The 13186-nt window shown below is 42.5% G+C and overlaps 1 protein-coding gene across 3 annotated transcripts in view; it reads right to left on the minus strand.

Moving 5' to 3' along the window:
* Nucleotides 1-419: 419 nt before the first annotated feature.
* Gli3 (GLI family zinc finger 3) overlaps nt 420-13186 on the minus strand; it is a 273879-nt gene continuing 261112 nt past the window's right edge. For all 3 annotated transcript variants that reach the window (XM_046437870.2, XM_046437871.2, XM_058576864.1), the window contains 3 exons: nt 11987-12277; nt 7161-7488; nt 420-6047 (listed from right to left, as the gene is read on the minus strand). In XM_046437870.2, the coding sequence (XP_046293826.1) occupies nt 3730-6047; nt 7161-7488; nt 11987-12277 (2937 nt within the window). In that variant the 3' untranslated portion in view covers nt 420-3729. The remainder of the gene's footprint in view (nt 6048-7160; nt 7489-11986; nt 12278-13186) is intronic.

A 13186-nucleotide genomic window follows, 5' to 3' on the forward strand; every position in this document is an offset into this window, starting at 1 on the left:
TGTGCACCACCACACCTAGCCAGATTTTCTTTTAATGTGTTACGATATCTCAGTAATGAAGAATAATATGTAAAAGAGGGATGAATTAGGATACTATATCTTAAATCCTATTACAATCCTAAATTAGACTTTGGCAAAGCAACAAAAACAAGAAACACAATAATGATGAGATTAGCATGTCCCCAGTAGATCCCTGTGTGTATGTTTGTGTGTGTGATATACGCATCTCAGGACACCACAAGCAGTTCATACCAGCATCTTAGTCTCTATTTGAGGGATGCAGAATCTGAGTCTTATAGCAGAAGTTCACTCAGCTTATATGGTGGGGGGTCTACATCCAAACATGGGCTCTGGATTTTTCCAAGGAAAGCACTCTTTCTATTCAATTGTGTATTAAATAAACAATCCAATAAAAAAAATTCAGTACAAAGAGTTTTTTATTGACATTGTAAGAAACATTTTTTTTTTCTTTGTTACAAAAGGACTAAGTGGTTCTGAAAGTCAAGGTAGAGTTCATCTGTGTCTGGGCTGTGGTGCTCTGGGCTCCAGGTGGGTGCGGAGCATGGAGCGGCTGCAGGCTTTTCCAGGGAAGGCCGGGGCCGGTCACATTCGAACACTTTGCCTACAATACTTAAATGTATTTACATGTGTTTCTTTTTAAAAAGGATTACACATTTTATTTTTTAAAAATCTAAAAAAGGTGAAAAAAACGAACTTGTATTTTATCTTACACATTTGCAGGATACACAAGGGTAACTTGTCAGACGAGAACATCCTCCTATCAGTTCAAAACAACACAGGAAACCAGGTTACAAGAAAGCTTAGACTCTGCAACAGTTGCTTGCTTGCCTGCGGGCTCACTGAGCAAACAGCCTTGGCGCGCTGATTGGGCCACACCAACTGGTCCCTCTCATTGACAAGATCAACATAAAATAAGGCACATACATCGCAAGAATCAAAACTTTGTGGCTCAAGAGGATGAGCAATGTGTGAGGAGCACAGGGGTGGTTTAATTTGTTCTTTAGACAGTAAAAATGGCTTGAAAAATAAAAACATGTTTAATGCAGATTGTATGGGCCTGCATTTTTTATTAAAGAGTAAATGGTGACATTAATGAGTAAGTGCTATCTTTCTAGATGCACAGGTCAGAGAAATGGAAAGAAGGTTGGAGGTTGTGGGTGGTCCTTCGATATGAGATAACAAGTCTGCAGAAATCCCTTGTCCCCATAGGATACTTCTAAGTGATCTTACAAGACCTTCCTTCCATTTGACTGTCACTACAGATCATCAAAATCCTGGGAAAGCACTTTCTTCTTCCCTCCTTTCTGAAGATTTCCATATATAGAGAGAGGCCAAATATTAAGTTGAAACATGTGTCTCCTGCAAGTTCAAAGCCACAGCAAGGAAAACAAGGACAGAAAAGAAAACTTAAAGGAGGAAAATCAGAGAGTAACATGAAACCAGAGGGAAAAGCAGAAGATTAGGATGATGATAGTCCTGGTCCCCACTGCTGTCCATCCTTCCAAGAAGGATTATGGTAATGCAGGTCCCCTGCAAGAATACTACCAGGAAAGAAGTCTGCTGGAGAGAGAGCAGTATGGCAGGATCCAGTCTCCTTGCTCAGGAATAGGGAACAGATGGGGCCAAACCATAGCAGCATTCAAGATAAACCTAGTTCCTGGAGACTGTAAGGTTTGCGGAAAAATGAGATTCAGGGAACAGATCATTGATTTTGTAATAAGAAGGTGACCTGTCTGAGGAATAGAGAAAAACCTTGCTTTTCAGCTGAAAAGTTATAGAAACTCTACTGTCCTGAGCTCAGATCAGTTCTCTTTTGCTTATGGGCTGTTCCAAATGGGAGATATCCTTTGATTTAAAAGGAGGGGCTACTTGTGGAAGGACAGTAGGACATGAAGGAAGATTTGCCACTATTACTCTGCTAAGTCTCAGGAACATCTAGTTGAAAGCAAACCCAATAGTCTTAGCCACAAAATCTTAAATGGCAAATTTACCTCTGTGCTGAGATTCTTGGTCCAAGTAACAGAAAATAAATGTATTTATATATATAAAGGCAGGTCCTAACATTCTTTCTATTATTTATCACTTTGTTTTACTTGATTGTTGTCTTTCTATTAATTTAAAAGGTACAAATTAAGGGACAAAGCCACACAATTGAAGAGTGAATCACTTTGGATAAATCCAACTCCAGGGGCTAATAGGGGACAGAATACAGCAGGTTGCTTGAGGTGTTAATATTTTTAATAATTACATATTTTTAAAAGCAATATGCTGAATAATCCATGTACTCTTTTTGCACACACAGTATGACTTTTATGTGTATCAATTGCACATGGGGAGTAGCTGCACTTTTTAAATCTTTATATGTTTTAATCCAAAACAGAAGAAAAGATACTAGTCCATAATAAGGACTAATGGTATATAACATTTAACTTCTTAAATGGATGCTGCACTGGACAGAGAGAATAAGAACAACGGTATCCACACACAGCTATTAAGTATCTTCTTTTATGTTCTCAAATGCTACAAATGGTTGAAGCAATTTATTCCCAATATCAATGTATGTGAGCTTTTCCTTTTACAACTAAATTTTACAAATCCCTTTCAATAGGGCACATAGAATAGAAATCCTATAGTGGAATTAATAAATGTTAATGGTATAGCCAGTTGTGGGGTTGTTTAAAAACCTATATACTTAGAACTATGAACATCAATTCTCAGTTATCTATGTCAATGGAGAAAGAGATGGGATCTAATCAACAAATATAGCAAGCCCAGCAGTATTCCCCAAACTAATTCTACCCAATTGCTTCAATCTAGAATCTACCTAACTTCTTACTAGAACAAATAAAAGTAGCAGCATGTCTGAGTGTCACCAACTGCCTGTCCTCTCTCTCTCCCTGCAGCATTAAACAGTGCTGAATGCTCCTGAAGATAGAGAGGGAAGGCAAATAAGATAACTGAGAACTGACCATATAGAAATACCCACCCCAAACACGCTTATGGATAGGAAGAATTGAAAACCCAAACTGTGAGCAAACTATTTTCATTTGCAAGAGCCCCAGGTCTCCACTTCTGTGTAGCTTTCAAAAGTATGCCCTGAATTGGATTAGGGTTTGGGAGCATGTCAAAATCTGCTATCTATGCTACAGTGCACCCATGGAAGATTCTTAAACTCACTATCCATATTCTGATTCTTGTGCCCAATGTGGGAATTAAAAAATAGAAAACAAAAACAAAACATTGAGCATATGTAAGAAAGAAGAAAAAAAAAGGAAGAAAGAAAACTGGACATGTAACCCCTTCGGTCACAAGCATACTAACTCCGTTTTCCTTGGAGTAACAGAGAAACATGTCAAATCCTTTAACTTGACTTCTCTTCTAAAAGAAGGAACATGCACATCACACATTTACATTGGTTTACTAAAAAAGGGGGCGGGCTTACAGTTAAAAAAAAAAAGAAGAGGGTGGTTTGAGTGTAACAATACTGATTCAAAACTGAAATGGAAGACAGTTTCTCCCTAGAATACCTTAGGGTTTTTCAGAGTCCTTTTCCATAAAAGGAATATACTTGAAACACATCCCAGTTTGATGAGATGAGATTGCTAAAATACATACAGAACTAAAAAAACAAACCAGCCAAAAATGGAGTCAATTTAATCTTTCAACTCCTAAAGTTTTACGTCTGTTTGCAGTCTTTCTTGCTAACGCCTATTGCATAACTGCAAGGAATTTGCTTTCTTCCGCGAGGGAGGTCAGCAAAGAACTCATGTCCCCGATAGCCATGTTGGTGGTGCTCACAGATAGGGCTGGGAATGGGAGGGACGCTCTTGGTGTGGTGAGGCGGGAGGAACTATGGGAAAGGTTCTGAATGATACTTGGGCTCAGGGCCCCTGACATCAGGCTGGAGTGGTCCCCATCATCTATAATGGCATCAAAATCAATCTGCACCCCTTCTAGGTCATGGCTGTCGAGGCTGTCAACTGTGCTTGTCACCTGGTTAGCACCTGGGGAAAGTAATTCAGAGTTTTCGGCGCCGGCTCCCTGTAGCAGGCAGTTGGCAGCTGAAATGGAAAATGAACCGGCTTTCGTGTCTTGCTGACTGAAGCCCATGGTTTGGTCATAGAACTGACCAGAGTAATTCTGCATATTAGAACAGAGCTGCTGGGGCTGTCCTTGCATCTCCATCTTGATGCCATTCACCCTGCAGGCTTGATTTGTGTCACTGAGCTGTCCTTGCTGCAGAGTGAGGCCGCCCCTCGGCATAGCCTGGCGCCTGCTGCCCCCATAGCTGGCACATGGCTGGTAGCCCCTGACAACTGCCAAGCTTGATGGTTGGCTGCTGATGCTGTGAGTCCCAGGTAGGCAGCTCTCTGGCCCTTGATAGACGTTGATGTGTGAGGTAGCACTAACCTGTCCTAGCATCTGCTGACTGGGGCGGCCTGCCCCCTGATGCTGCATGCTGTCGCTGAGTAGCTGGTGAGGGAGATACCCCTGTCCTATTGGGTCTTGGGTCTGCATGCCATTCACTGTGCTGCCAGCTGACTCATTTGGTGCCGCAGACAGGCCAAAATCCAGCGGACCCCCATTCCCTTGCATGGTGGTGCTTTTCAGCTTCGAACCTTGTATCCCAGCACTGCAGGTACTGTCTAGAGCACTAGGGGCCACTGGCTGCCTGTTGAGACAGCTCCCATACTGCTGGGCTTTATAGGACTGTTCATGGAAGGCATTTCCATTCATGCCAGTGCCCCTGCCACTGTGTATCACCAAATGCTCTGGGCCACTGTAGGAGCTGCCATTCTCCCCCAGGGTCTGATATCCCCCTGCAGGGCTGTTCTCACCCCTCCATGGATTCTGGGGGTGGACCACCATGTTGTTATATAACCCAAAAGCTCGGGCCTGCTGCATCCTGGACTGCTGGCCACATTTTAGCTTGGAGGAGGACAGGTCTGCACTTCCAGAGCTGACTTCATTCCACTGAATAGGTAAATCGGTTTTGCTGCCTTCCGTGCAAGGCTGCTCCAGGGAATGGTATTGCTGGCCAATGTGGCTGTCTGGCAGCCCAGGTGGGTCAAAGTCGCTGGGCCCATGGGATACCTTGCTGTCGTCTGAGATGGCACTCTGCAAGTGCTGCCCATACCCTGCTTGGTTCTGGGAATTTAAATACTGCACCACGTCATCCGGTAAGAAGTCCTCGTCGTTCAAGTTGGCATCGGCGTCCATGGTCAGGGACTCCAGGGTAACATTCTCGGTGATGCTGGGAGGACAGGGGGACGTATGGAAGTGACGGGGCTGGCTGCCCTCAGGCCGGGTGTAATTCTGAAGCACTAAGTTTCGCTTTTCCACAGATGGAGGCAAACCCGGAGGATTGAAGCTGTTGAGGCTGCTGAAACGCTGAACCCTGGGTAGGGTCAGGTTCTCCGACACGGTCCGCACAGGGTCGCTGGCTCTCCTCACGCCATTCCCCAGTGCATCATGAGGCAGCAAATGGCGGCGGCCGTAGCTGTGGGCACCCCCGTCGCTGCATCTCCGCGGAGGGTGGACAGGAGGCAGCGTCACGCCGGTCTCCTTGCTGTCCCCTAGTAGGGCCATCCTGGTCTTCAGGCTCAGCCTCTCCATGTGCGGCAGGGGCGTGGGTGGTGGCCCTCCCGTGGCAGCAGCGTACTTGGCCTTTAGGCGATACTGCTGGGCAGGAGTGAGGCTGAGCAGGCTGGGCAGCCCGTCACCCTGGCTGGCCTCGCTGGACCTGCGTGAGGCGTCCGTGGAGATGGGGTCGTAGGAGTCCGCAACGCTCACGTTCTGGGGCCGTCCCTCGGCCTGTGATGCCTCGCTGGACCTGCGGCTGGAGAAGCAGGGCGAGATGCCCGAGGAGCGGCGGCTGCTCAGGTAGGCAGAACTGATGGTGCTGGTGCTGCTGTCCCTCCTGTTGAGCATGTTCAGCATGGTGAGGTCCACCCCGGAGAGCTCACTTCTGTTCGGAAGAAGAGTCATGGGCCCGCCCGAACTGCAGTTGTTACTGGACTGTGTGCCTGGAGAGACAAGAGTGGAGGGAAGAAAAGGAGAGAGGATGTGAGACTCAGGATAACTTAAGCAAGGTATCAGGCAACGTTTTTTGTAAAGGGCTGGTAGTAACTTTTTTCTGCTTTTGAGGTCACTGTGGTCTCTAGCACAATTACTCTCCACTCTGCAGTTTAGCATTCAAGTGGCCACAGACAATAGTGAAGGACTAGGTGTGGCTGGGTGCCAGTAATATTTTCTTTACAAAAACAAGTGGCAGGCTGTATGTAACCCCCAGGCTGTAGTTTGTAAATCCCTGGCTTAAAGCACTAACAATTACTCCCTAAATTTGATTAAGCTTTTCCACAGGTGCAGTGCAAGGACAAGACTTTCCGGACATACACAATTGCTCAGGATCCATGCAAGTACAGGGGCCCAAGGTATTCCAGGAATTTCACAATCACACTCCGGGTTTCCTGTTTATTTCACATCCTACAAACACCTGAGTTGGAGTGGCAAGGGTCACTTTTAGGATGTGGTTCAGATAGTGTCATCTCAGAAGTAAAAGTTGACATGGGGGCTGACTATGGAGAATAATGTTTGTCTTTCCTTGAACTTAGCCAACATAAATGAAAGTAGTGGCTAACCTCTTGGTTTTTAATTTTGGAAACCAGAATGCTAATCATTAATGCATCTTTTTTAAAAAAATTTTTTAGTTGTCAATGGACTTTTATTTATTTTTTATATTGTGGTGCTGAGAATAGAACCTAGTGCTTCACACATGCTAGGCAAGCATTCTACCTCTGAGCCACAACTCCAGCCCCTCATTAATGCATCTTCTTCTGGGATTTTCTTACTTTGGTTAAATAATTATGATTTCACCATTAGAATATGAGTTATTCACAGTCTTACTTTTTGTTTTAATACTATTCTGTTATTGTCTAGTTTTAAGATATGGATCCTCCAGAAAGGCAACTCAAATGGGTTCGACATTCATAGAGCAGAGTAAGTTAGCATAACCTTGAGACTGGTGGTGAAACCAGCAAATATAAAAGCGAGGACCCTGGTTCCTCTCACAGTGCTCTGGCCACATTTGAAAGAAGAGAAAACACCTGAGGGGAGGCATGGTCCGATGTGGGACTCACCATTTCCTATGAGAGGAGAGACCGCAGGGGCTTTGGGGGGTAGAATGGGGTTCAGTCGAGGAAGCATTCCATTCACTTGTTTTAGCCTTTCTAGTTTTACGTGCTCCATCCATTTGGTCCCTGCAGGGTTCCTCCTGGCTTGCAAAGCAAGGGCTGTGGTTGCAGTGGAAATGGTCGAGTCCATGACTGGGGTTTCATCGATGGCACTGAGGTCTGCTACACTACCTCCATCGGTCAGAGGAAGCTCGAGCCCACTGTTGGAATAGTTGCTGATGGGGGACTGTTGGCTGCTGCATGAAGACTGACCACCAGGGCTTGGCTGAGATGTCTGTTGAGGTCAAGAGGAAAGGAAAGAACTGTCACCAGGAAGAACAAAGGAAAGGACACCAATAATGACAGCTCATGCAGGTGAAGACCTTCAGGTTATCAGCTGGTTGAATGAGAAGAAAAAATATGTTCCAGTGATGGAGGTGGCCTTTGGGGCCAGAACGACTGATGGATCACCAGGCTGATGTGCAGGGGGAAGCAATGAACAGCAGAGAAGATTAGATGTGGTGTGACCAGCATGATATCAGAAATGGAATCCTGTCCTGAATGCCAACTCTGCTAACACAGCTTTTTATTTCCAATCCTACTGCCAGGACTTTATGCTTTGGGCAAATGACAAAGGCACTCTCAACCTCAGTTTCCTCATCTATAAAATGGGGACAGTTTATATTATGGATTATTGTTGGGAATCTATATAAAACCCAGAGATCACAGAAGTATAAAAACACCTAATAAGTAATAATAATTAGATTACAAAACATTAGTAATTATTGTCTCAGGTGGTTCTAATTTTAGGGATTGTTTTGTTTTTGTTTTTTGCTCAGCTAAAACATATATGCTTGATAGGACACATTACTTCCTAAGAAAAGCCCCTCTGAGCTGGTACTTAAGCTTTGTAACCCTTCCTCCCCACTTTTACTTTTCTGTTGTTGTTGTTGTTTGGCTATTGTAGAACCTGAAGCAGGCTGTGCATCAAGGCAGCTATAAGAGGTAAAACTTCAGTCACTTTGCTTCTGCCAAATACAAGGGAAGAAAGGCATCAACCCACAGCTGTTAGGAGTCTGTGGCATGATTTTTTATAATTCTCCTTGGTGTGCCGTGGCATTTCACTCGGAGAACTGGGAAATATTCCCCTCACCACACACAAATGGACTCTATAAAAAAATTATGCAACTAATGGGAACTTAATCCAACCCAGTGGTTCCCAATCAGGGAAAGTATCATCTTCTCCCCACCCCAGGGTTTCTGGAAATAGAGGGTGGAAAGCCTGACTATCCCAGTGTCTGGGGAGCACAGAATAAAAGGGCCTGCAATGTCCAGGGCAGTTGGCACAACATCAAACTGTTCTATCTAAAATTCCAGTGGTGTCCTGGTTGATAAAACAGTCAAATCCTTTCATAAGCATAAGAAAAGTGATGTTCAGAAAAGTCAGTGACTGCCCAAAGTCACAAAGTTCATGGAGCAGCCAGACGCGGTAGTCTAAGCTGGCTACTTCCATGCTTCTGCAGCAGTTTCTCAGGGGTTATTATAAAAACCAGAGCTCCTGACAACAGCTAACAGAGCAAACTTCCAGGGAAAGAGAACTCCACTTCCTCCTGGAGACTACTCAGTTAATCTAAGATGGAAAACACAATGTTGGCATGAAGGTCTATAGAAGGAGGCTTTCTCAGTAGAGCCCTTAACTTTTATTCCCCCCTGCTATCACAGTACATATATCCAAGCAAATGAACACTTTCTAAGTGAGTGCCATATGATACACTAACTCTGTCCTGGGCAACCAAGCAGATTGAAGAAAGATGCAAATCTGATCATGGGTATGTAAAGCCTTACATAATTTTTTGCCTTAGCAAAGTCTTGGGTTGCCAGACCACTTGCTCCTTCCTAATGTACTTGGAGTTTCCAGAGCTTTGGATGTCTTTCACTCCTGGACTATCAAATCAGAATGTGTGTGTATGTGAACCTGTGTATATGAGTATTCATGCACACACATGCCAATACACACTTCCATAGAGTGTGCGAGAAGGTGCATAAGCACTTACAATCAGAAAACTGCTTATGTGAGCTCTGACATTTGAATAGAGGGTAAATTGCTAACACAAGATGTATCTAGACCTTCTTTGAAGGTCCAAGATGGAATATATACTAGTCAGTACAGTAATTTAGTAGAATCTAACATCTGCTTGGTCCACTCCAGTATGATTTCTTATGAAAACCTAGACAAACGGAACAATGAATTTAACAATCAAAACTCCACATTTTCCACATGCTGAGCGTTCAAAACACATTGCTTCTCTATTTGAAACATAGCTGAGTAATGCTCACTACCAAAGATATCACCAAGCCACAAAAACTCAAGAAAAATGAAATGAAAAAAGTTAAATGTTCAAATGAAAACGAAACTAAAAGAACAGACAAGCCAAAATTCCCTCACCTTATTACCCACTGTCCTTAGGAAGTGAGAACAAGACATTTAGGAGCATTAGACAGAAGAGAGGTTGCATTAATAAGAAAAAAAGAAGAAAGAATTTAATTTATAGCATGATGATAAAATTAAAGACATGTTTTTTTAAAGAAAGCATTAGGAATGTAAATTTCATCTCCATTAGTAAATGTTTATGAAAATATCTGCATACATTTAAATGTGTATATATACATGCATACATAAAATAGTCTACTGTAGGAATGTGATTACATTATTAACCTCAGGGAGCTTCAGTTTCTTCCCTGTAAAACATCTCGTGATCTTATGTTTCTATGACTTAGTTTATAAAATATTTCACCCATTGGGGCATCTCAAATGTCACTGAACCAAATCATGACAAATATTTATTTCTACCAATTTTCTTTTTATATAATGGGTGTTTGTAATGGGTGTTTGGGGAAAAGAGGGCAAACTTTCTTTTTTCTGCTTTTTTTTTTTAGCTTTTGACAATGTAATTTATTTCCTATATTCTTGCAAAAACCCTTTTTTCCAGAATGCATTTTAATACATGACTTACATTAATTGAAATTCACATGCTTAATCACAAAAGATCCCTGGACACCTGCTAGCTTTGTTGAAATTCTCTAGCAAAACAAGACTTTCTTGAGCCTGGGATGCACATTGAAGAAATAAGATACTCTGGGTTCTTAGAATGGTCTAAGAACATAAATCATAGTGTTTGATGACATAATCTAGGAGACAATAAATTCATTTTCCTTAAACATTTGAGAATAAACTGCTGAATATTTTGCACAATTATATAGATGGACTTTATTTTATGAAATAGATACATGCTCACCTCCAAAAAATTATATAAAGCACTTTTGTATGAATTGATTAACTTAAAAATATCATGATCATTAGTATATATACACATTTTATTAAGATACTTTACAAATGCAAAATACCATGAGAAATTATGATAAAGCTGAATATCCTATTTGTATTATTTTTGGCTAAACTTAATGTCACTTTTTAAGACTCTAGAATTTAAAGACAAACCTGGTTAATCATTAAAACGTAGTTTCCTTACCAATGCTGGGATGGTATGTGCATTATTTCCAGCCCACGTTACACTTCTGAATAGTGAACTCATTGGTGAATTCATAGAATTCTTTCAATTGCTGGACTTCTCACATTTTAAGAAAATGCTTCCTTAAATTTAGTAAAATTTGCCCATCCAACCATTTCCTTGTCCCCAGAAAGCTAAACATATTATTTCTATCTGGTACATTTCTTCCACAGGTCAGAGTGGCAAATTTATCCCAATATATATGCATAATTAAATCCATTGTACGCATGACCAATATAAATGCACTGAATCTTCTTTCATATGTATTCTTTTAATTTTTCTTTTTATTCTTCTGAAATTTTAGGTGCTTTATAAAAAAAAAATATGTACATGACACAAAATCACCAAGTGAAGTTTGAAAGCAACTGAAAGAATAGTATTGTCCATATATTCTAATAATTACCAGACCGAAATAATGCCTGATTACAAGAACTTTTCAAAACCCTTCTTCATTCTCAATCTCATAGACTCAGGCACAAGAGAAATGGTCCCAGTGTATCCAATCTCTGCTCTGATTCTGGAGTAGATGTTTATAAACATCAACCCTTTGCATTCCCCATTTCTAGAAAAACCTACACTTCCTCTCCTGCCCACTTTGCTCCTGTGCATCCCTGTGAGGCCCAGAGACTGGTGTATTTCTGCCTGACCTTCCTTCCTCAAGCCTCACTCGTGCCAACTGGGAGTGCTAAATTCCATGTCCTCATGGCTTCTGACCTCAGAGTGCACCTCTCTCCTGAAGGCTCCTTACAAAGACCCATGTTCAAGCTCCCATCACCCTGAGTGGTATTTGTTTTTCAATCTGTCTCTCCCACTGGACTGCATACCCCTAAAGGATACGGATTGTAGCTTATTTACCTTTGAGTCACCAGGACAAAGAAGAGAGAAAACATGTCTACAAAAAAGGCTCAATAAATGATTTTGTACCTTCCAGGCACATTGACAAGATACACAGTCGTGTCTCTGCCTGCCATGAGTGGTATGGTATGTCTCTGGATCAATTTCAAAAATCAGTTAGGAAACTTGGAAGCTCTTTTCTGAGTAGAGTTATTCTAAGCAGATAAACTTCAAGTAAGCAATCCAGGTTACTGGGCTCATGACCTCCTCAAATCAGAGTGACTCGATGCAGTGAGGATGGGAATGGTCTTGTCCCTCCGAATGCCCTGCTGGGCTCTTTCAAATGACCCTCGGCCAACTCTGGGAAAATCAGGAGAGTGAATGACATACCATGGGTTTCTCGGCCTTGACCGTCTTCACCTGGAGGCACTCCTCCCGCTTTGAGGTAGTGTTGCTGAGGTCCTTCTGCTCCCCAAGGGCTCCCTGAGTCGGCCGGCCAGGTGACCTGGACTGTGAATGACTGCCAGAATCTCTTGGAGGCGGGGGCCGAGGATGCATGTCCCCACGCTGCTTCTTGGTGACATGAGCCTCAGGGCCATGCACAGTCTTCACGTGTTTCCGAAGGGAACTTGGGTCTGTGTAACGTTTAGTGCAGCCTGGGATTTTGCAGACATAAGGTTTCTGCCAAATCCAACAGAAACACAATAGGTTGTTATAAAAGTGATTAAGCTCCAGCCCCACAGTCCTCTGTGGTTGCTCATTACAATTTTAATTCTTTCAAAACACTTTTACAAAGCTCAGTGGTACTCAAATACCTGTAGGAACTAGTGGTTTAATAAGGCCGTTTGGACATGGTCCAGTGTCCATAGAATCTGGCTAAATAGATTATTATTTTCAAGAGAGCTCTGGGAGAGCTAAGAATGTGTAAATTGCCTTCCTGTTCTTGGAAGCATTTATGCTGTGAGTGGGAAGAAGTACCATGGTACCATGACAGGCACTCAGGAGACATCTGGTGATGATGATGATGATGGAAGGAGGCTTAAGGGATTCTCATCATCTAATCAGGAGAATGCTGCACACTTTTCAGGAGAGGTTGTGTCAAGAAATTTCTTTATGTAAATCCTTTTTTTTTGGGAAGTTAATATCATTATGTACTTTGGAAATGGACTACTTACGTATAGGTATAATAAAAAAAAAGATTGCTTTTAGCCTCTCCAATGTTAGATGTCACTAAAATGTGTTCCTCTGGGTAGGACTGCAACTGCATGGGGACATTCAGGGCTCAAAAGGTCCAGAACCTCTCTGGTTCAGAACAGTCAAGCCTTGCTGCAGATGCTCCATGCTGACATGCTGCCCAAGGCAGCTGGTTAGTGTGCTGGGAACCAGGATTCCTGGTCTGTGCTTCTTTCCTGAGTGCTCAATTCTATAAATTATTTCATGCTCATTTCATTTTCTATGTGAGTCAGTGGTCAAGTCTCTAGATATAGTTATAAACATTATATGGATGCTAATAGTTAGATATTTATTAAAACTGCTGGTCTCTGCTCATGATCAACACCCAAATTGTGATCTTGTTTAATTGGCTCCAAA

The sequence above is a fragment of the Marmota monax genome, unplaced genomic scaffold (genome assembly GCF_021218885.2).
Source record: "Marmota monax isolate L192 unplaced genomic scaffold, Marmota_monax_Labrador192_F-V1.1 WCK01_AAM20220418_F8-fsc00109, whole genome shotgun sequence".
Lineage (NCBI taxonomy): Eukaryota > Metazoa > Chordata > Mammalia > Rodentia > Sciuridae > Marmota > Marmota monax.